This window comes from Tribolium madens, unplaced genomic scaffold, assembly GCF_015345945.1.
Source record: "Tribolium madens isolate multiple individuals breed KSU strain unplaced genomic scaffold, Tmad_KSU_1.1 Scaffold_96;HRSCAF=242;Tcas5.2_LG5, whole genome shotgun sequence".
Classification (NCBI taxonomy): Eukaryota; Metazoa; Arthropoda; class Insecta; order Coleoptera; family Tenebrionidae; genus Tribolium; species Tribolium madens.
This window is the reverse complement of record NW_025401068.1, coordinates 16480589-16500213: the sequence shown is the minus strand read 5'-3', so window position 1 is coordinate 16500213 and position 19625 is coordinate 16480589. Positions and strand designations below refer to the sequence as shown.

General features: G+C 31.5%; 5 protein-coding genes across 5 annotated transcripts in view; 4 read left to right on the top strand and 1 right to left on the bottom strand.

The window, feature by feature from the left end:
• Nucleotides 1–406: 406 nt before the first annotated feature.
• On the top strand, nt 407–1647 carry LOC123012828 (brachyurin-like). Its single transcript, XM_044410989.1, has 6 exons — nt 407–557; nt 616–766; nt 815–981; nt 1029–1118; nt 1168–1307; nt 1358–1647. Exons 1-6 carry the CDS (start codon nt 476–478, stop codon nt 1520–1522), a joined length of 795 nt encoding a protein of 264 aa, XP_044266924.1. The 5' UTR covers nt 407–475; the 3' UTR covers nt 1523–1647.
• On the top strand, nt 1616–2763 carry LOC123012827 (brachyurin-like). The gene is made up of 6 exons (XM_044410988.1): nt 1616–1762; nt 1810–1960; nt 2012–2178; nt 2227–2313; nt 2368–2507; nt 2558–2763. Exons 1-6 carry the CDS (start codon nt 1684–1686, stop codon nt 2726–2728), a joined length of 795 nt encoding a protein of 264 aa, XP_044266923.1. The 5' UTR covers nt 1616–1683; the 3' UTR covers nt 2729–2763.
• Nucleotides 2764–3391: 628 nt separating this feature from the next.
• LOC123013370 lies at nt 3392–4762 on the top strand. The gene is made up of 6 exons (XM_044411844.1): nt 3392–3619; nt 3668–4152; nt 4206–4307; nt 4356–4458; nt 4504–4662; nt 4709–4762. Exons 1-6 carry the CDS (start codon nt 3392–3394, stop codon nt 4760–4762), a joined length of 1131 nt encoding a protein of 376 aa, XP_044267779.1.
• A 188-nt stretch (nt 4763–4950) lies between these two features.
• LOC123012377 (F-box only protein 42-like) lies at nt 4951–8019 on the bottom strand. The gene is made up of 6 exons (XM_044410246.1): nt 7915–8019; nt 7543–7857; nt 7186–7482; nt 6644–7140; nt 5568–5834; nt 4951–5514 (listed from the first exon to the last, which is right to left on the bottom strand). The coding sequence occupies exons 2-6, from the start codon at nt 7679–7681 to the stop codon at nt 5101–5103; spliced, it is 1614 nt and encodes a 537-aa protein (XP_044266181.1). The 5' UTR covers nt 7682–7857; nt 7915–8019; the 3' UTR covers nt 4951–5100.
• LOC123012378 (mitoguardin) overlaps nt 7889–19625 on the top strand; it is a 46295-nt gene continuing 34558 nt past the window's right edge. The window contains exons 1-3 of the mRNA XM_044410247.1: nt 7889–8354; nt 8413–8563; nt 17981–18178. Coding sequence (XP_044266182.1) covers nt 8259–8354; nt 8413–8563; nt 17981–18178 — 445 coding nt within the window. The 5' untranslated portion in view covers nt 7889–8258. The remainder of the gene's footprint in view (nt 8355–8412; nt 8564–17980; nt 18179–19625) is intronic.

Here is a 19625-nt window from a genome sequence, read left to right as displayed (position 1 = left end):
AAGCAATACTTTCTTGTTCTAATTTTTCTGTCGATTTATTTTTGATTGCAGTTTTTTGAAATTTTTTTTTTATTAAACTTTGTGATTTATGAAAAAATGGGGGCATTTATTATCGCATTGTTTAAGCAGGTACCTATAATCAGTTTTAAAGGATAAAAGATACATAGTAAGAGATTTTATCATTTTTATATACGATTGATTGTTGTAAGTCCGAAATTTTATTTAAAAAATAAACTAAGTAGCTTACAAAATACCACATAGTACTGATGATGATTAATGTTAAAATTGTCGTATGTTTCAAATCGAAATATAAAAAAGTGAATTACAGTAAATAAAGATTAATTGATTAAATATTTTAACAATCTAGTTAGACAGCAAGCTTTAATTAGTTAAATTATAGAAGAAATAAAATGATAAGATAACAACAAGTTTTTTGGTCAACTAACTGTCAGTAATTGCAAAAACATCGTAAATAATGAAAGTTAATTTCTTTCAATTTTTATACATTGTTTTGATGTATGGCTCCTTTGTTACTAACGCCACAATGAAACACCTAAGTATATTTAAAAAAGTTCAAAAGTTACGGTTAAATTAAATGTAAGAAAACTTTTTTAGTTCCTCGCATCATTGGTGGTTCAGATGCATATGCAGGTCAATTCTCATTTGCTGCTGCTATTAGCGTTCAAACTTCCGATAGCAAGTTTTTCTGTGGGGGAACATTGGTTACTAATCAGTGGATTTTAACTGCTGGGCATTGTGTTAACAAGTAAAGAAAGGTTTATTTATTAAATTGATTGTCATATTGTTATTTTAGTGCCAACCTATTTACTATTCAAGTAGGTTCAAATTTTCTGAAAGGTGAAGACCCAAATCGTGTTGTGGTTGCTACTTCAGATTATGTACTTCATCCAGAGTTTAACTCTGCAACTCTTGAAAATGATATTGGTTTGATCAAACTTCGGCTTCCATTAGAATTGACAAGTAATATGTCTCTTAAAATTATTTTAATATTTTTGGGCCTTTTCTAGATTATATTAGATCAGTTCAACATTTACCATCTGCTCCTTTGCAAGTTGGTATCAATGTTATGGCACTAGGATGGGGACAAGTGAGTGATGGTTCGTCCCCAAATCGTTAAAACTTCACTTTTAACTTGTCTTTCTTTAGAAACTTCTGATTTGGCCAATGACTTAAAATGGGTTTCCGTTACGTCAATTTCTAACAACGAATGTAAATTAACTTATGGAAACCAAATCACGGATAGAATGGTTTGTGTAGCAGGAAATTACAACGAAGGACCTTGCATTGTGAGCTTATTTAAAAACAAAACTAATAAATTTTAATTTTATAAAAATAGGGCGACAGTGGAGGCGCAATAATCCATGTAGTAAGTCGAGGACAAATGGTTCTTACTGGAGTTTCAAGTTTTGTAAGTGGAAATGGGTGCGAAAGCACTGATCCTTCAGGCTATACAAGAGTTTATCCTTATCTCAACTGGATTCAAAATGTAACACAATCATAATTAACGAAATAAATTGATTTAAAACTAATTCTTTTATCACAAATTCTTCTTCGGGGATTAAAAGGGGTTTACACGTGCATTAACGGTGCAAAAAATTCCAAAACCGATAAGATAAAGTAATAAAACAAGCAATAAACCAGCGATCTAAATAATCGTCCATCATGAAGCTTCATTTTCTAGTTTTCTTTTATTTGATCAATTTAATTAATAGTTCTTCCATCAAATTTGGCCCAAATCCTGGTGAGAAAACAAAACATAAAATCAAACTCCTTTTTAGTGTGTTTTAGGGCTTCGTATTATTGGAGGAGATATTGCGAGAGCTAGTCAGTTTCCATTTTCAGCAGCAATTCTTTCCAATTACCCAACTGGGTCTTTTTTCTGTGGCGGGGCTCTGATTAGTAACCAATGGATTTTAACAGGAGCACAGTGCATTATAAAGTGAGTAAATACGAAAATCTCTTAAAACGTTCCCTAAAATAAGTGTTACAGTGCTACACAACTTACCATTTATCTAGGCTCTAATAAAATAGATGGAAATGATCCTAATCGTGTTACAGTAGCAACTTCTACTTATATAACACATCCCGGGTTTAATCCTGATACTTTAGAAAATGATATTGGGCTCGTCAGGTTGCGATTGCCTGTTGAATTTAATGGTATGTACAATGTTGTAGAAAGTTATTTATTTTTTTTTATTTTCTTAGAATATGTATCAGCCATAAATTTGCCTTTACTCGGACTTGAAAAAGAAGCTGTTGTTACAGCAATTGGATGGGGCCAAGAAAGTGACCGTCAGTAGCACAAACCAAATTAATTTCAGTTTTAATTTTAAAATTGATTTATAGACAATCCTGGTCTTGTAAGTAATCTACACTTTGTAGAACAAGTCACAATTTCGAACGAAGAATGTAAGCAACTTTATGGTAGTCAAATTGTGGATAGTATGGTGTGTGTTGTTGGGCAAGATACTGAAGGGATTTGTACTGTACGTTTGCAGGTTATTTGTAAATGAAAAAGATAATGGCTGGATTTCAGGGTGATAGTGGTGGTCCATTGGTGGCATACAGAAATGAGCGATCGGCGGTGCACGTTGCCATTGCTTCTTTTCACAGTAGCACTGGATGCGAAAGTGTTTATCCATCTGGATATACTAGAACTTACCCATATCTGGACTGGATCACAAATGTTACAGAAATCACACTTTAATTTTTAGTATTCAATAATAAAAATTTCATAACACATTTAAATTTGTTTTATTTATAATGGAATAATACTAATCAAATGAATATTAGGAGTAGTTAGTTAAGTATTTCATTTTATTACCTTTTTTATAATAAAATTTTCTTCACTTATTTTAAGTTTTTCAGCAACAAGCTCAATTGAAAAATACAATTCCACATAATTAACTTCATTTTTGAATAATCACAAAGTAACTTTTATGTATTTACGATATCATTTTTTGTTTTTCTCTCTTCAAACAACCATAATATGAAATTTTACTAAAACCAAATTTGATTTTCAAGTCAAATGTGTATAAATAATTAATTTGAAACATTACATCGGACTGCAATTAACATTTAATAAGCCGTTTCCTTTAAAATTTTTAAAACTAGAAACTCAAATAGAATTTTTAAGCAAAATGATCCCTAATTGGAAACCACTTAATATAGTGATGAAAGATTTATTTTTTAAGTATTCGATAATAACTTTTTCAAAGCTACGACTTAAAAAATAACTGAAGGATTTTAAATTTTTAATTGAGTGATTTCTTTGAAAAATGATTTGAAAAATATAAAAGAAAAGTGTTTCCTCTGATGTTACATTAGTAGTCACATTTACTACACGAACACAGTAAAATTTTATCTCAAAATGAGTCTTAATGAAGATAAAAGAAATTACTTTCAAATGTGTCTAACATGTTATAATTTGAGTGGCTTGCGACCATCGAGTAAATTGTTTCTGAAAATTATATCTCAGTATATTTTGTATCCCTTAAAATTAGTTTTGTTTGTAATGATGATTTACAACATCCGTTTCAAGCATAATAATATCACAGAAATTACCGAAGTATTTATTGCAGTCTGCACTTTTGCATACGTAAAATATCTCAAGCATAATTTCAAATACCTTATCTGTTCTTTCCAGATAATTCTTCGAAAAACTATTTTAATAAAAAATAGTTATCTATATGAAGATTTAATAGAAGAACAGTCTCGTTTCTGGAAATATGATCTTTTTGGAAAGTTAACTGAGTCAAAACTTCGTAAAAATATGCAATTTTGCGAGTCTTTAATCAAACTTATCGTCATAAGTGGATGTATTTCAGCAACAGTACATAGTATTTCTCCACTTTTTGTGAAAGATCTTGAATTGCCACAAGCTTGTTGGATTCCTGGGAAAAATCCAATTGCTAAAAACATTATTTATGTTCTAGAAAGCGTTATTCATGTAGAATGCTTAAATTATGTAGCAGTTTTTGACGGTTTGTATTTGCTAACGACCGCAAATCTCAAAGTGCAATTTGTGTTATTACAAAAAGCGATTGAATGTATTACACTTAAAAATGGGGAAGAGAAAACTTCCTGGACGCAGTTGAAACAGTGTAGCCAGTATCACAGATATTTGCTAAGGTAAAACTCACAAAATCTCACATAACATACTTAAAATCTTTCTTTTTTTTTAGTATACATCGAAAAATTAACAAAATTTACTCCGAATACTTTCTCTGTTCTTATATCCTCACAATTTGGGGCACTTGCATACCGTTGTTTGTAATTTTTAATAAGTAAGAAACTTAAATAACATTTTTTTTTTTGTTTTATAATTATTTTAGTTCATCAAATGTTGCCGAAGTTGTCGAAAGCATGTTCATCGCTTTTTTAATAAATACGTTGCTTGTGATGATGTTTATTCCAGCTAGTGAAATAGAAATTGAGGTAAATTTTACAAGAAATAACTGAAGCAAAACACAGTTTTTTCAGGCTGAAAAACTAGCGTTGCAAATTTATTTTATAAATTGGTACGAGACCAAAAATTTAAAAATTCGGAAGTTCATTCTTTTTTGGCTAATGCAAGCCCAGGTTCCCGTACGGATGACAGGAGGTGGAATGTTGATAATAAATAGGTCTTTGATGCTTCAAGTAAATTTAAATTTTTCAATAAACACTTTCTATAAAATAATTTCAGATTCAGCGAATCGGATTTTCTTTAACGACTTTGTTAACAGGTCTTACGACGTAGATTTTTAAATATGAAACTAATTTCACCGTAACTCTTTGTATTGAAAACACCTAAGATAACTTGTGTGAGTTAGCACTATTTAAATTATTTTTACTTTTCGAAAATAAAAAAAAGTTTGATTCTTATGACTTTTTGTTTAATCATTATTGGTTTTGCACCATGTAATGAGTCAATAAAAAATATTTTTTGATAATAAAAAATGTATTTCTGATAATCAAACGAACAATACAATATATATTCTCCAAAAATTCACAAAAAAAATCATCAATCATTCAATGACTAGCACATTCTCCTTAGTAATGCTAGAATTACAGAAAAATATAAAAAATAAAATCCGTTTAAATAACGTAATTAGGAGCAGAAATAAAATGTAAACTATTGGAAATTTGACTATTGAAATTAACCGAAAATCCTAAAGAAGTCGGATCCTTTCTAATTCCTCCAAACATAACCAATTCCGATTTTCCTGCGAGCAAAGTATATAAAATCGTTTCTTCAGGACCATTGCCCAAATTCTTAGGTGGTAGCCATGTTACAAACGGTTTCAAACTTAAAGCTTTCGATAGATCTAAAACGTAAATTCCTAAATAGTGATTTCTATTTTTCTCTTCTTTTTTATATTTCTTCATATTTTCTTTAATTTCTGACAAGCGTGCAAGACGTTGCTCCCGTATTCTGTCCGATTTCGACATTTTGTTGTTCGGAACGCTAAATGCTGCTAAATTGTTTATGGGAGGTGACCAATTGTTAATCTAAAATAAGTCAAAATCGTTACAACAAATTACAAAATTGTCAACCATTGTACTAAAATATCTCCACGTTGGTTGTTTGAACAGCCAGGCTGCTGGTAAACGTCGTCGTCATCGTCGGCTTCTCTTTTTTGGTTTCTTAAAACTCCACGTCTTCCGTTGACGTTCTCATCTCTGTCTGGTTCACGACTAGCTAAATCTATCCGAGCTAATTTACTATCTTCTTGAGGGCTTCGACGATTCGCCCAATTCTTCGGGTAATACACTACTGGGCAAGTTTGGTCTTCGCGAATCCGATTAAGCATCACGATTTTGTCTCCTATCTGCAAAAAAATTACAACGATTTGCACGAAATGAAAAAACGTTATTTCTTTTTAGTGAAATTTTGGTAGTCATTATCCAATCGGCCAAATCGAAATTTTTAGTTTTGAAAGTATAAAAACAGAACTATTATTGCGAATATTCAAAACGGAAATACAAAAATTAAATAATAAATAAACATCCTTCTCTACAAAAATACTTAACATTGGAACTGATTCCAACATTGTCGATTTCCGCAAATAATACGAAGGTAAATTTTATTTTTATTTTGTTAACCGCATTCTCCTTGAATAAAAGCAGAATTTTTCACTAAATCTATGTTAAAAACAAAAATTCCAACTTAATGCATTTATTTTTTTCTCAAAAACTTTAATTATTTTCACAAAAAATTCACATTATTCTTCGTCTTCGTAATCGGCTGGATTTTTTCTTTGCAACTGTTCATGTCGTCTTTCGACCTGATCGTAAAGAATTATTCCAGAGAGTAAAGGAAAACCCACGTAAAAAAATTCTTCCTGAACACGTCTGATCATTTTCGGAACACCCGAAGAAAAAAATCCATGAAACGGTTTCAACTCAAACGGAGATAAACGATAGGTGACGATATGTCGCATTTTGTATAAATAACCAAATTCAGGATGATGCATTTTGATAGATTTTTAGTTCTTTAAAAAGCGAACTCAGTTTTGAGTTTGACAAATTTGACAAATGACACGTTAAAAATACACAATCTTGATTATAATGTAACTCAAAGTATGTTAATCTTTTGGTGCAATAAATTTAATTTCTTATCAAATGATTAATTAATTACCTTGCACCCGGGGTTGGTCCAGATATTGTTAGGCTTGTTTGCTTTCCCTTCAATATCCACCTGCTTCCACTTCCACACCGCTCCCTCCATGTTCAAAATCCACGCATCATAGTAATTCAAAGTGGGCCCACCTGAGCCCCCTATTATTAATAAATTTTTATTATCTAAAACAACTTGAGTTTGACCCAATCTGCCATTTGGTCGTGGTTCGCCTTCAACTTCTTGTCTATACCACGTCCACGTTTCTAAATTTAGTTTCCAAATGTCGTTGGATTTTTCACAATGAACGGCAGTGCTAGGTTTATGAATACCGCCGAAAACGATCATCCATTCACCCACAACTGATACGGAATGACCGGCGGTGGGAGGCGGCGTGTTGGTGGTGTTGACACAAGTCCAGCGATTCGCCGTAATGTCGTAGATGTGCAGCTCGTTGAAGAGATGCCAGCTTTGGTATAGAGGGTATGAAGGTGGATAGGCCCATCCCCCAAATAATACTAATTTGAGTTATATTTTTTTTGCAAGAAATAAATGTGAATTACCTAAAAGGTCCTTGTAACAGACTAGAGAGCTACAAGCTTTGGGCGATGGGTACGTGCCCATGGCTAGAGGCCGCACCCATTGCCGTTTGGACAGATCTAGCCTCCACAGATCGTTAAAAGTGGTCATGGAGCAGGTGCAGCCCCCAAAAACATACATCGAGTTTTCATGAATCGCAGCTGTATGGGAGTAACGCTTTGATATCGTGGGGGCCATCTCTACAGGAGTAAGCGTGTACCATCTTATATCAAAATCAACAATGGCCTTATGTAAATTCCTCAATTTGGTTTTGGCAACATCTACACAACAGAAAATATGAGTCTATATTTAGTACCATGAATTGACAGAAATTTACATACTTAAAACACATCTTCTCCATCTTTTTGAAACTTGCATACAATCGTGAAGGTCTTTATAGGGTGGAATTAGAGATAAAATAAATTCCAAAACTTCATCTGGGAGGTCTTCAATTTGAGCCGATGTTTTCACTACAGACATTTTATAAAACACTTCAATTTTAACACTAGCAGGAACATAAAACAATCAACTATTCTCTTCGGAGGTTCTGCTAGAAAATAAAAATAAACCCGAAAATTCCAAGTTTTTGTTGATATTTTCGTATAATGTCATCGAAACATTGACATTTGTTGTCCAACCTAACAAATAGAAAATTACTGCAATAATTATTTAGCTTATTTTAACGCAGTTTCAATTAATTTCCATAAATATACCTACAAGCCTTGATTCTAATTTCAATCTTTTAACATATTTTATCTATTTATCTAAGCGATGAAACTAGAAGTTAAGTTAAATTTGGAATAAAAAACCCTAGACGCGCCTCCGTTGATCAGTTCGTGAGTGACTTCGGCAGTGCCGGGATTTTTAATTTACTGTCATTTTGAAATAATTTTTAATCAACTTTTACAATGCTTTACAACAATTATACCTTAAAACTGAAATTATAATATAATGTAGTTAGTCGTATCGTTTAAGTATTAAAATAAACCGGATCGTGTCGATTCTAACCTAATTTTTGCTGTTACAACCTAAACTCTAGTCAAATAAATGTTTTAAAATGTCTTTAATAACACATTTGGGACCTGTGAGTGCGCATCTAAACAAATTGAAACTAATTATACCCAAACAGTTTACCCTGTCCACCACACAAAAGGTAAATTCTATTTTCTCCAAACTAAAATAATTTCTATATTGGGGTGTATTTTTCCTAGGTCATAGTTGTCTCCGTTACCGCGAGCATTGCTGTGGTTGGTGTTCTAGCACGATATTTAAGAAGAAAGAAGCGGACGGTAGATTTATCTGCATTCAAACGATCTTATCCTAAACGTTCAAGAATTTCAGGAATGAGGAGTCCTAATGGAGGTTGGTTGATCGATTGTAATTTGCAATCGTTTTTGCATTTTTCTAATTATTTATTGTTTCTGTCAGATGTGCAAAATAATGATTCGTTTTGTCGAAATATCTGTTTTTATTTGGCGCCAATTTGTAAAACTAAATTTGAAATAAAGATGGCGCGAATATTAGTTACCGCAATGTTGGTTGCCTATAAGAGAAATGGTTTACTTGGCGTAAATTAATTGATTCAAGCCCAGAAAAAAATTAAATATTGTTTTTTAACGTTCTGACCTATTCTTTTTATGATTCATAAATTTTAAAATCATGTTCTTGTTTTGCTTTTTTATGATGTTTTCAAAATTGATTATTTTACAGAATTCTTGTAGGATTTCTGTCACTTTTATTTTTTATGATTGTAGTGTTTCATTACATTAAAATTAAAATTTATTGGTTACTTGCAGATTTACGATATGCTCACCCAACTTTTGCTTATTAACATGTATTATTTCTACATAGAAATATATGTTACGTACCATATGTTGTATAAAGACCTTGCTTACAAATAATGTTTGTCTGATTAAAAAATATTTATTTTCATTATAGTAAGCCAATTATGTGGTAGCATAAATTCGATTCTCTAGGAGCATTGGTTTAATACACATCAATAAATAAAATGACACGGCGTAATCAGGGTTAATTTTTCTCATAATAAAGCTATTATCATTTTTATTACGACAGAACTTATATTAAAAAACTCATTATGACAATAAGGATTAGTAAATAACCAAGTACTTGTTTATTAAATATTGTAAAATGTTGACTTTTTATGTTTAAATGAAACACAAACAAAATTTTCTTTTTTATCATTACTCATTTTACACCAAATTGAGAAAAAAATTACACTTGCAGAATTGCTATAAGGGATTAATAAATAGATCTTTTAAATGTTATTTCTATTTATTATTTTCACAAAAAGAAAAAAGAAAACACTGCACTGCAATTACAATGACACACCAAAGTAAAATTATTTGATAATAATTCCAGTTCAAATTTATTTCTGTATTTATCACAAGATTTATTTTCTTATTCGATTTATGTTCGTTTGGAAATTCCTCACTGCACATTTTTACTGCTCCATCAAAGCTGAATTTGATTTGGTTTCAGGCACAATCCTGAATTATTGTTTTTTTTTTGAAATTTTATAATAATAATCAGAATATATTTAATTGTGTATTTCTATTTCTGAATAATTTATTTGTTATAGAGTTTGAAAACACTCAGTTAATCGTACAAAATGCAAATTAATCAAGTATGACGGTGCCTGAAGCTGAATTTTCCTGTGGAATATATTTGTTTCAGTTCTAAGGGCCATAACCTTCCATAGATGTATGATACGAATAAAATTATTGTTATCAAAATGCCTTTGGGTGAGATTGTAAGCGGGTATAATAAAGCTGTAATAAATTATAGTTTAGAGAAAAATAATAAACGATGTTGTATAGTTTTACTTTATATTTTATGCCAACTTTATTCAAGTACTTCCTGTAAGGTTTGTCATAAATTCAGAAATGATGCACATTTTAACAGACATTTGTGCAGTAATTAGTTTGTGGTAACAGCGGTTACGTAAATGAGTTTAATTGCATCATCTTGATTTCAGTGACTACTCATAAATGGTGGAAGCGTTAGTTTAATTTTTAGTATCACTGAATTTTGAATTATCTTTTTTTTTAATAGTGTCCACAAAAAGTTTCATCAGGATGAAGTTTATTAATTCTTAATTAGATTAGATAAATTTAATTCCTAGATTTAAAGAAATTTATTTCTTTTCTGAAAATTAAAAATTTCGCCCTCCCTTTTACAAGCTCTGTGTGTTCTGCAAACTCTTTTATCTCGTTTTCAGTTAAACTAATTTTATTTTGATCAGGGTTTGGGTTTGGTTGTGCTTTTTTTATTTAATCTTGATGGAAATAATTCAAAATATTTGCTTGTAGTTATTTTTAAACCGCAAGACCGAATCATTATCTAACATACTTACTTTTGATGGTGTGGTACTTCTGGTAGATTTGCTGAATATTCTTTAGATATTTTCTGTTTTTTAACAGTTTTGATTTTAAATACTTACTGAAGAAAAGCATAGGTATAGACAAAAAAATTAGATTTTTTATTTATTTTTTTTGATGAGAGTTTTTAGAATTGTTTTGCTTAAAACATAAAAAATCCAAGTTTTTGTTAAAATTAAAAAAATCGTAACAATTATTCATTTGATCTAAAATTGAAACCAACAAAACATTTGTTAACACTCTTTGTGTTCATTCAGACAATTCTTTTACAATTCATCTTAGAAACACTCAATTCAGTACCTTTCTATCCAATCAGCTATTTCAACAAAATCAATGAAAACAAACAAACTAAAGATTGTTTTTTGTGTTACATGTGCTAAAAGCAAATTAGTCCAATTCGCATTCTTAGGATCTTAGATAAATACTATCTATTTTTGGGTAATTAGTACAAAAGCTTTGACATAATTCTTTCGAGAACAGTAACCAAGAGATACCTATAAGTTAATTAAGTCTCCTCCATCAAATGATTTCAGCAGACCTAAATTTCATTAGTAAATGGCACAAGCGGAATACTCTCCGTAAGCGCCTTATTAATATTTCTCAATTTGCGAACCCACATATTATCACACAAAAAATTACGATCTTGTAAAAGAAGACCAAGTCTAGAGAGACTATTGATATTTTTGACAATATCTGCTACATTGATGATCAACGTAAAAGTCGTTTCAATTTACGATATGAAGAGATGAAAATTTGTGCGAGATTGCACCCTACGGTTAGATGGAACGCGTGTCTGGGAAATTATCGCCCGATTATGAGATTAACGGGGGTTATTTGTGTCGAAAGGACCACTTTTTAATGCATAATGGTCAACAAAAAGGATTCGGGGGCTTAACAGAGAGGGAAATTGTGTCTGAATCTATTTGTTGACGCAAAAACGCATATAATTACATTGTTTTGATTACGTTCATAATTAGAAATTGGAAGATTTTTTTATTTTATTTATCTTATGAAATCAAATCCCAGCTATTTATGTCAAGAGTTCTGGAAAATTTTCCAGTTTCAATTAGGGGATATGCGGGCAAAACGGGGTAGGTGCCTAAAACGGGGTACCATGTTTTTTTTCTATACCACTAGCTTTATCTACCCAACGTTTTCAAAATTATATTACACACGCGGGCATACGATCTTTGTCATAAAGCAGAAATCTGTAGTTGTTAGCCGATCGTTGTAGTTAGCACATGTGCCTTTTTAGTAAACACAGTTTCAATATCGCCGGAGAATAAATTCATCGTAAGTAGGACTAAAACAATTTATTATTAAAAAATATTATTGCCAACTAAAAGTGCGTGTTTTCTAAAGATTTTCTTTGTTATTGTGTTAAAAAAATTACTTCTAATAAAATAAATACGTCATAATCTAAAAGTCTTCGCATTTGGGCAAAATGGGGTACCAGCAGGTACGGTAAAACGGGGTACCCCATTTTGCCCTATTTTTATACAACTTTCCAGTAAATATTTTTGGTTTTGTCTCTACATAGATGGTGTCTAAGTACAAAAGAAAGAGATACTCCAGGTTATTCCGTTTCAAAAGTTTTGGGCAGTAAAAGGCCCGTTTTTACTACCCAACAAGAACAAGAACTTGTTAATTATCTTAAAGATATGGAAGCGAGATTATTTGGACTGACTATTACAGAATGCAGGCAACTTGCCTTTCAACTTGCTGAACAAAATCGGATTGAATACCCCTTTAACAAAAATCTTAAAATGGCTGGAACGGGATGGATACGGMTTTTTTTTAATAGACATAAAGACTTGACCATCAGAAAGCCCGAGGCTACGTCAGGTGCCCGTGCAATGGGCTTTAACAAGGTGGCTGTACAACAGTTCTTTAAACTGTTAGAAGAAACTGTCAATGAGATTTTTCCAGTTTAGACATATTACCCCATTTTGCCCTATGCGACGGGCATAATGGGGCAAATTGCATTACTATTTTTTTTATTCAATATAAAATAAATGTTTTGTTTTTTATAAGTTAAAATGTTAGTAATAAATAATTAATACTGTAACAATAATATTGCCTCATTTACAGACTCTCATAGTTTTAAGTTTTTTTAAAATTCGACTTCAAACATTAAGTACCCCATTTTGCCCGCCTCTCCCCTAACTTTAGTAGCGATTTTCCTTCGCTAAAAATCACCCAAACTCTGTAATTTTTCCCTACATGGCTACCAAAGTATAATCTTTTAAACTGAAATTTCAAAAGCTTTTGAAAAAAATGTAATTAAACGTTAGAAAGAAAATCTAGCACTCTGTTGCACCTTGTATACGAAAAATTATAAGATTATGAGTAGATATTTTGATATATCCACTTAAAAATATCTCTTTGTCATCTTAACAATAAGGCTTCCTATAAGTTGTCTCTGATATCAACAGTGTGTGACGCAGATCGATGATACTTTCATGAAACTGATTAAATGGGAAAATACAAATGCAATAATTGCAAAATGCCAGTCTTGCAGGTTATTTATAGAATACTACTAAATTCTACAAAAGTCTACGATGTGGAATTGGATCGGGTAACATAATCCCTATTCAGTTTTGTTCGCAGGAATTGGCTTTTAAACAATTTCACTCAGTGTAGCATTTGGTCCAGTAATTAAATATCGTGGGCACTTGTTGAAACTTTCCCTTCTTTAATCGTTTTAATTCAAGTTTGAATGTTGGCAGTTCTGGAATTGTTTGAATTATTGCCATTTCAATGGGATGACAGGAACGCAATTCAGTCAAGGTTAATTAAGCTCAAGGCCACATAGTAATTGAGGCCTTATCAAAATGGGGCGACAATGAAATTTCAACTTGATGGTGTCACTTGTTAATTAGCCAAACCTCGACGTGATTGCTAATTAAAAAAAAATCGGTGAACCCCCGCGATGCTAATAATTTGTAATTAATGTAAGGGAAATAAGCGCAAGCTCGAGCTTGAGTGCTTCCGGGATATTGTTGCGAATTTATGTGCAATTATGTAATAAACCGAACGCTATCATAACGACTAAATTATATCAAAGATAAAATTTAAATACTTGTCTAGATGCAAACATTTATTATGTCTTGGACTGTATGAAAGATAAATGATGTTATTATTTTTTTATGACAAGGTCTTATTCATTAGCCTAAAATGAAATGTTGTTTGGGTGTGGAGTTGTGCAGAATTTTGCGATGGTTTTGTATTGCTGGTCAACAATTTGGTTTTATATGTGGCATAAATGACTAGTGTACGTGCCTAATGGATTTCTCTTATTTTAGCTCTATTTGAGCTGGACCTAATTTTGCACAAAACCGGTGTACGTAAAATATATTTCATTCTGTTTAATGTTAATGTTAAAAAAATTCAATTTTAAATAAAATACAGTAATCTTCTTTTTTGCCTCCTCTTTTCAAGTAAGAAAAATTTATCTTACCACATGGGGTTAGTAAAAAGCTATGCATTATTTAAAATTTATTTATTTTTTTTTGCATTAACTGTTATTATTTCATTTTAAGAGAAAAGTACACTTTTATTGATTTCTGTTCTATTATAATTTCAGTGAAAAGGTTAATAAACGACTTTGCAATCAAATATAGTTTACCTATACTTTCTTTTCTTTTCTTAAGAAAATACAAACAGTTCAATTTTTGCAGTCACAAGTAGGAAAACATCTCATTCATTATTCTGCACCCACTGTTCTCCTGACCTTCCTTCACACGATTCCTTTTTAAGGATACAATTAAAAAGTCAAGTCTATAAACATAAACTCGATACCTTAAATCGAACTGAAACAGGAAACTCATGCTATAACACACTACTTGTATGATTGCGTAAATTAATTTGTTAATTTAGAAGCCGACATGATTATATGTTTAGAACGCAAACCATCTCTGTTTTGGATACTATAATAATTATAGTTTAGACTTAAAATGTGTGTGTTTTTTTAATGAATTTTATATTAAAAATTGTCTGCTTTGTTGGGGAATTAATTTATTAATTTAACTATTTATTGGAGTAGTGAATAATTGGGTTAGCTAATCTAACGTCACGCATAATTTAATGAGGAATAATAACAACTAAGTGGAACATGCAGCTAATGTTGGTTTTTCAGGATATAATGATTGTGATACAGTGTTTCATCTAATCATGGTCACGTTTGAACACTATTAACATTTAAATACCACGTTGCAGTCATTATTTTTCCTTGTTTGATAATTAATTTTTTTTGATTTTTACAACAATTTTTGAAATGTTTTAATGTGATTTTTTGGCACAGCGTTTCAATATTATTCACCCTCCACTTTCTCGTTGCCATTATTCAATTAAAATTAGCAAAATTTAGTTATATTTCATGCCCATTAAAATTGCAAACTCAATAATTTGGCGTCAAAATTATTCATCACTCATTACGTCTAATACGTGGATTTATCTGTGTCAGTGTTTGCAATCACCGAAAGATAAGAGTACATTTACAACATTCATTAAAAGTTCTTGCTTGAAACGAATATTGGCATGAAAATATTTAGCTTAAAAACGCCTCCCTCAGGGTTATTAAAGGAGATTCGTGCAAGACACGCATTAGACTTCAAATATGCCAAATTTATTTTTAAATTTGTCTGACTGGCAAACTTGTAATGAAATCTCATATCATGTAATATAACCATATTATAAATGTCATGCTTTCAGTGAGTTAAGCTAAGTGGCAACTCTTGGTAGGTATTCTAGTATTACATCCTATTTCCACGCAATAAGGTCAAAAGTTCGCAAAGTTCGAAACTATTTGTCTAAAAATTTAATTCTAACATGCAGTTATGCTATTACAAAGTTATCGTATTTCATAAGCGAATTTGAAATTAATTTTCAAAGGTTTCAGTCACGCTATCGACGTCCATCCATTTACACACAAGTTTGTTCGTTGATTAATTCTGATGAATATTACATTGTTGGTAGCTAACAAGTCGAAAGTAGGTGATATTTATACGTCAACTTTTCTGAGTCAATTATTGGACATTTTCTTCATTTCAAAAAAAATTAGAAACTGCCATGGAACCAATTTTTAATATCTAGTAATTGTAATGATTTCATTGGAGGAGAAAAATAAATTAAGAATCAAATTTGTGGAATGTAGACATTTTTTACGCACTCAGAATCTTGGAATAGCGACCGAAGATCTTTTTTTATTATTAGCTTATTTTTAGCTTCAGCAGTTGTAGAAATTATTTCGTATTTCTACTGCTATATAATTACAGAGACTTTTCGTGATATCCGAGACAGAAATCCTTAAAGCTTCATCTTTGAAAATTATTACCTCTTTCATCTCTAGGGATCCATTTCATAAACGCAAAGACGTCCTTTTAAACTTTAAACTCGAACAAGAATTGCAATTCACCGTTCTATTATTATTTACGAGTTATTACACTGGTTCAGCGTCGACGAATGAATTTACAAGTGAACATGTAGCAGTTTCATTTTTGCATTTTACTTGTTATTTTTACGTGAACAGTATGGTATAATAGATTATTGAGTGGTATAGGATGCAGTTTATCGGTATGAGGGGACATATTTGCGACAATTTGCCTGTGTAAATGACATTAATCTTCTATGTGGATAAACGGGGAACTGTTTGTACAACTATTGGAGATAATCTCGTAATTCGGGTGCTATATTAAGGGTCCTTTGGACACATTTACTGGAAGCAAACATTGCAGTATATCTAAATCGTAATTTTAACCAGATATGGATAGTTGGGATTCATACTAAGGTCAGGGAAGGTTTAGATATGGTATTTGGTGGGATTTCTTTTAAAAGGTTACTAGGTCGATTTGAATACTTTGATTTGGTACGAAAAAGCCAGCAGTTATTTACGGAAATGGGATTGGTACAAGATTTTCTTTTCTCAAATATGATTTATTTAGTCTTCAAGCGATTTCAATCAACAAAATTGCACCAAAATAAGAATCAAGACTAATAAGCTTGTTTGTCTTCTTTAATGTATTTTTTTTTTTGTATTTTATTTATTATGTAAGGATCTCAAGGTGTAGACAAAAATGCAACTATCTTTACTATTTGTGATTTCAAGTGCCATTGCAATGTTGACACTATTTTTTCTCCAGTTTATTTTTTAAATTACAGTAATTTTTTCGTATTTAATCATTTTTTATGAAAAATTTGCAAGCCTTGAGGCTCTTACTGTCATTAAAATTGTAATAAATAGAAAAATGTCTCACGATAAATAGTTAAATATTTATGACTATGTCCATATGAAAATAATAAAAACAGAATTAAACGTGTTTTAATAATTCAAATATTTTGCAACTTGTTGCTTCCGGTCTTTAATCCGGAATAATTTTGAATGCACACATAGACACGGGTAAAGATTAACGTCATTTCCGCTAGATTCTATCCATTTTCCGGTGCAAATTTCGTAGTTAGGAAAATATCTTTGCTCAGGCTTGTAAAAGAGTTTTGAAACACTCTTTAAAGATATAGCAATATACTAGGTCGCTAAAAATTATGGATACAGCTAAATATTTTCAGAACGGTTTAGCAGAGCACGTTGAAATTTGGTAAAAAACCTATTTTTTGGTCAAAGTTCAGGCGGTAAAGAGCTAGCGATAGATAAAGACAACATTTCCAAAGCTAAAAGAAATTTACATTTTTCAAAATTTTATTAGTTCGTTTTTTTTTTAATATGATATGTATATGTTACAACACAGAACTCAAAAAAAAATGCTTTTCGTAAAAATATTATTTTTGACCCTTCTTGACATTAAAAAAATTCAAGTTAGCTTTGTATCCCCAAAACAAATGGAGATAAAAGTTTGATAAACATCTGAAGCGATGAAATTTAAATACTTTTACGCATATACCAAATTTCAATAAGTTTTGATGAACAGCTTTTATAATATTTAACTGTATCCATACTTTTTAGCGACCCTGTATAGTTTTTGTTGAGCTATTGATGTTCCACTGAGAGTAGTAATTTAGATCTAGACCGGTAACATTAGTCCCAAGACACTATTTAATTAACACCGTTTTGTATTTGCTACGGGGCGATCTGTTAAACAACGGATTCTTTCAATATGGACCTAACAAGTATGTTTGTCGCAATAAATAGTTATTTGAAAAAAAATCATTTAATTTTTCGTTACACACTTTTGCAGCTTGTCAGTTGATTTTTTCCCTGTAGTTAAGTCAACTTGTTCACATCCTATATTTTTGTCGATGTAGTTGATAACGACCATAATTCTTTCACTCGTTCCCCAGGCGAACTAAATTGCCTCATATTAAACTCCTTCTAATCCGTATCTCTCCATCGATTCCAGTGTTGATAGATTTATCGACTTTGTTTCAGATGTAATAAGTCAAGCGAGTAGTGGACGACGAAGTGCAGCTTACAGCAATGTCTACGGAGACAGACTTACAAGACAGGGATCGACCATCAACAGTGAAAGGGGTTCCGTGGCCTCCGGGAGTCTCACTAGTGGCGGTTTAGTGGCTCCCGACCAGACCAACACGTCGCAATTAACACCGCAACAGATCGGCGTCATGGGTAAGTTCTTTTTGCGTGGAAAATGTTACAGCCAAGGTGCTATTACCGCAATTTCTTGAACAAATTGCAGGATGGAGCTTTCTCTTGCATAGTAGAGCGGTAATTTCTGGTCTTATTGTTCTGGAGATTTTTTTTATATTTAATAGACAGAATGCGATGGATTATGCGTTGAAGCTCACTGCAGGAGTGATACTTTCCTCTAGATCTTAAATTAATATGTTACTACATAACTTAGTACCGGGTAATCGCCATTTAAGAAATTTCTCATCGTAAATGCAGCGTGCAACTTAGACTGTATTTATTACGATGAAATTCTCATCATAGCTGACAGACACCAACTTCCTGTATGATTAAAAATTAAATCGCAATTACTTATAAATACTTGATAATTAAATTCCGGATAGGTATCCAAACTATGTATATCGAAATCTTTTTCCTTTAAATGAAGAGGTTTAGCTTCTTGACGAATTGTTTCACTTAACGAAAGCTGTGTATTTTTTTTGGGATGAGCTCAGGAATAAATTTAAAATGTTTCGTTTTAAAGCATTGGCGTGGAAGTAAGTCACGATGAAACAAACGTTTTTGTATAAATGTGAAAATGATTGATTAAATACTTTTTTTCGTGTCGAATTTTTAGGCCATGCATAATTTGGGGATGCTCATTCAAAACTCATAATAGCATTCGAAAGAAGAAGTTTTAAAACACAAGTTTTACTAGCAATTTTTTATTATTATTAGTATCTTGAAGCAAATCTATAGTCGCTAAGCTGGAGGTGGTCTCGTCTTTTTATATGTAGATAATCGTGGAAGTATACAATGGTAGACTCTTTAACAAAACAGTTAAGATAAGTTTATTTTTTAAATATGTAGTTATGTTTTTCTCTGAAAAGGCCAAATCATGCAGTAAATTTGCAAAAATAGTTGCAAAACTGTCCATGTTGGTACTAAAAGTGTTCATGAAGTAGTCTTCGGCAGATCATTCTGAAAAATGTAGAATTTGACAGATGTGTAAAAAAAAGTAAAACTTTACACCATTTTTGTAATGAACGTCTAAAAAGTTGCCTTTTTGAGTTAGTTTCATTTGAATTTTTTTATTTATTTAATTAGAGAGGTTCGTTCCATTTGGTTCGATGATGGGTTGGAAAGCCCATTCTAGCCACAGTAGATATTTTCGTTTCTGTTGGGTTGCCACAGCCAATTATGCGTATAGAATTTCCAGTTGTGCATTAATCTAAGGTGACATTTTTATTACGAAATTTCATTCCACGTCCTAAAGAGTAATTTTTGAAGGTATTTCAGTTTGTAAATGCTTGTCTTGTGGTGACTCGTCAGGGCACGTTCTTGGCACACCATAATTAACTTTTACGACTAGGGTTTTTATTTTTTCCAATTAGCATAATCAACTTTTGGATGCTCGTAATCGATCAGGACGAGGCGGCAGGGCCGT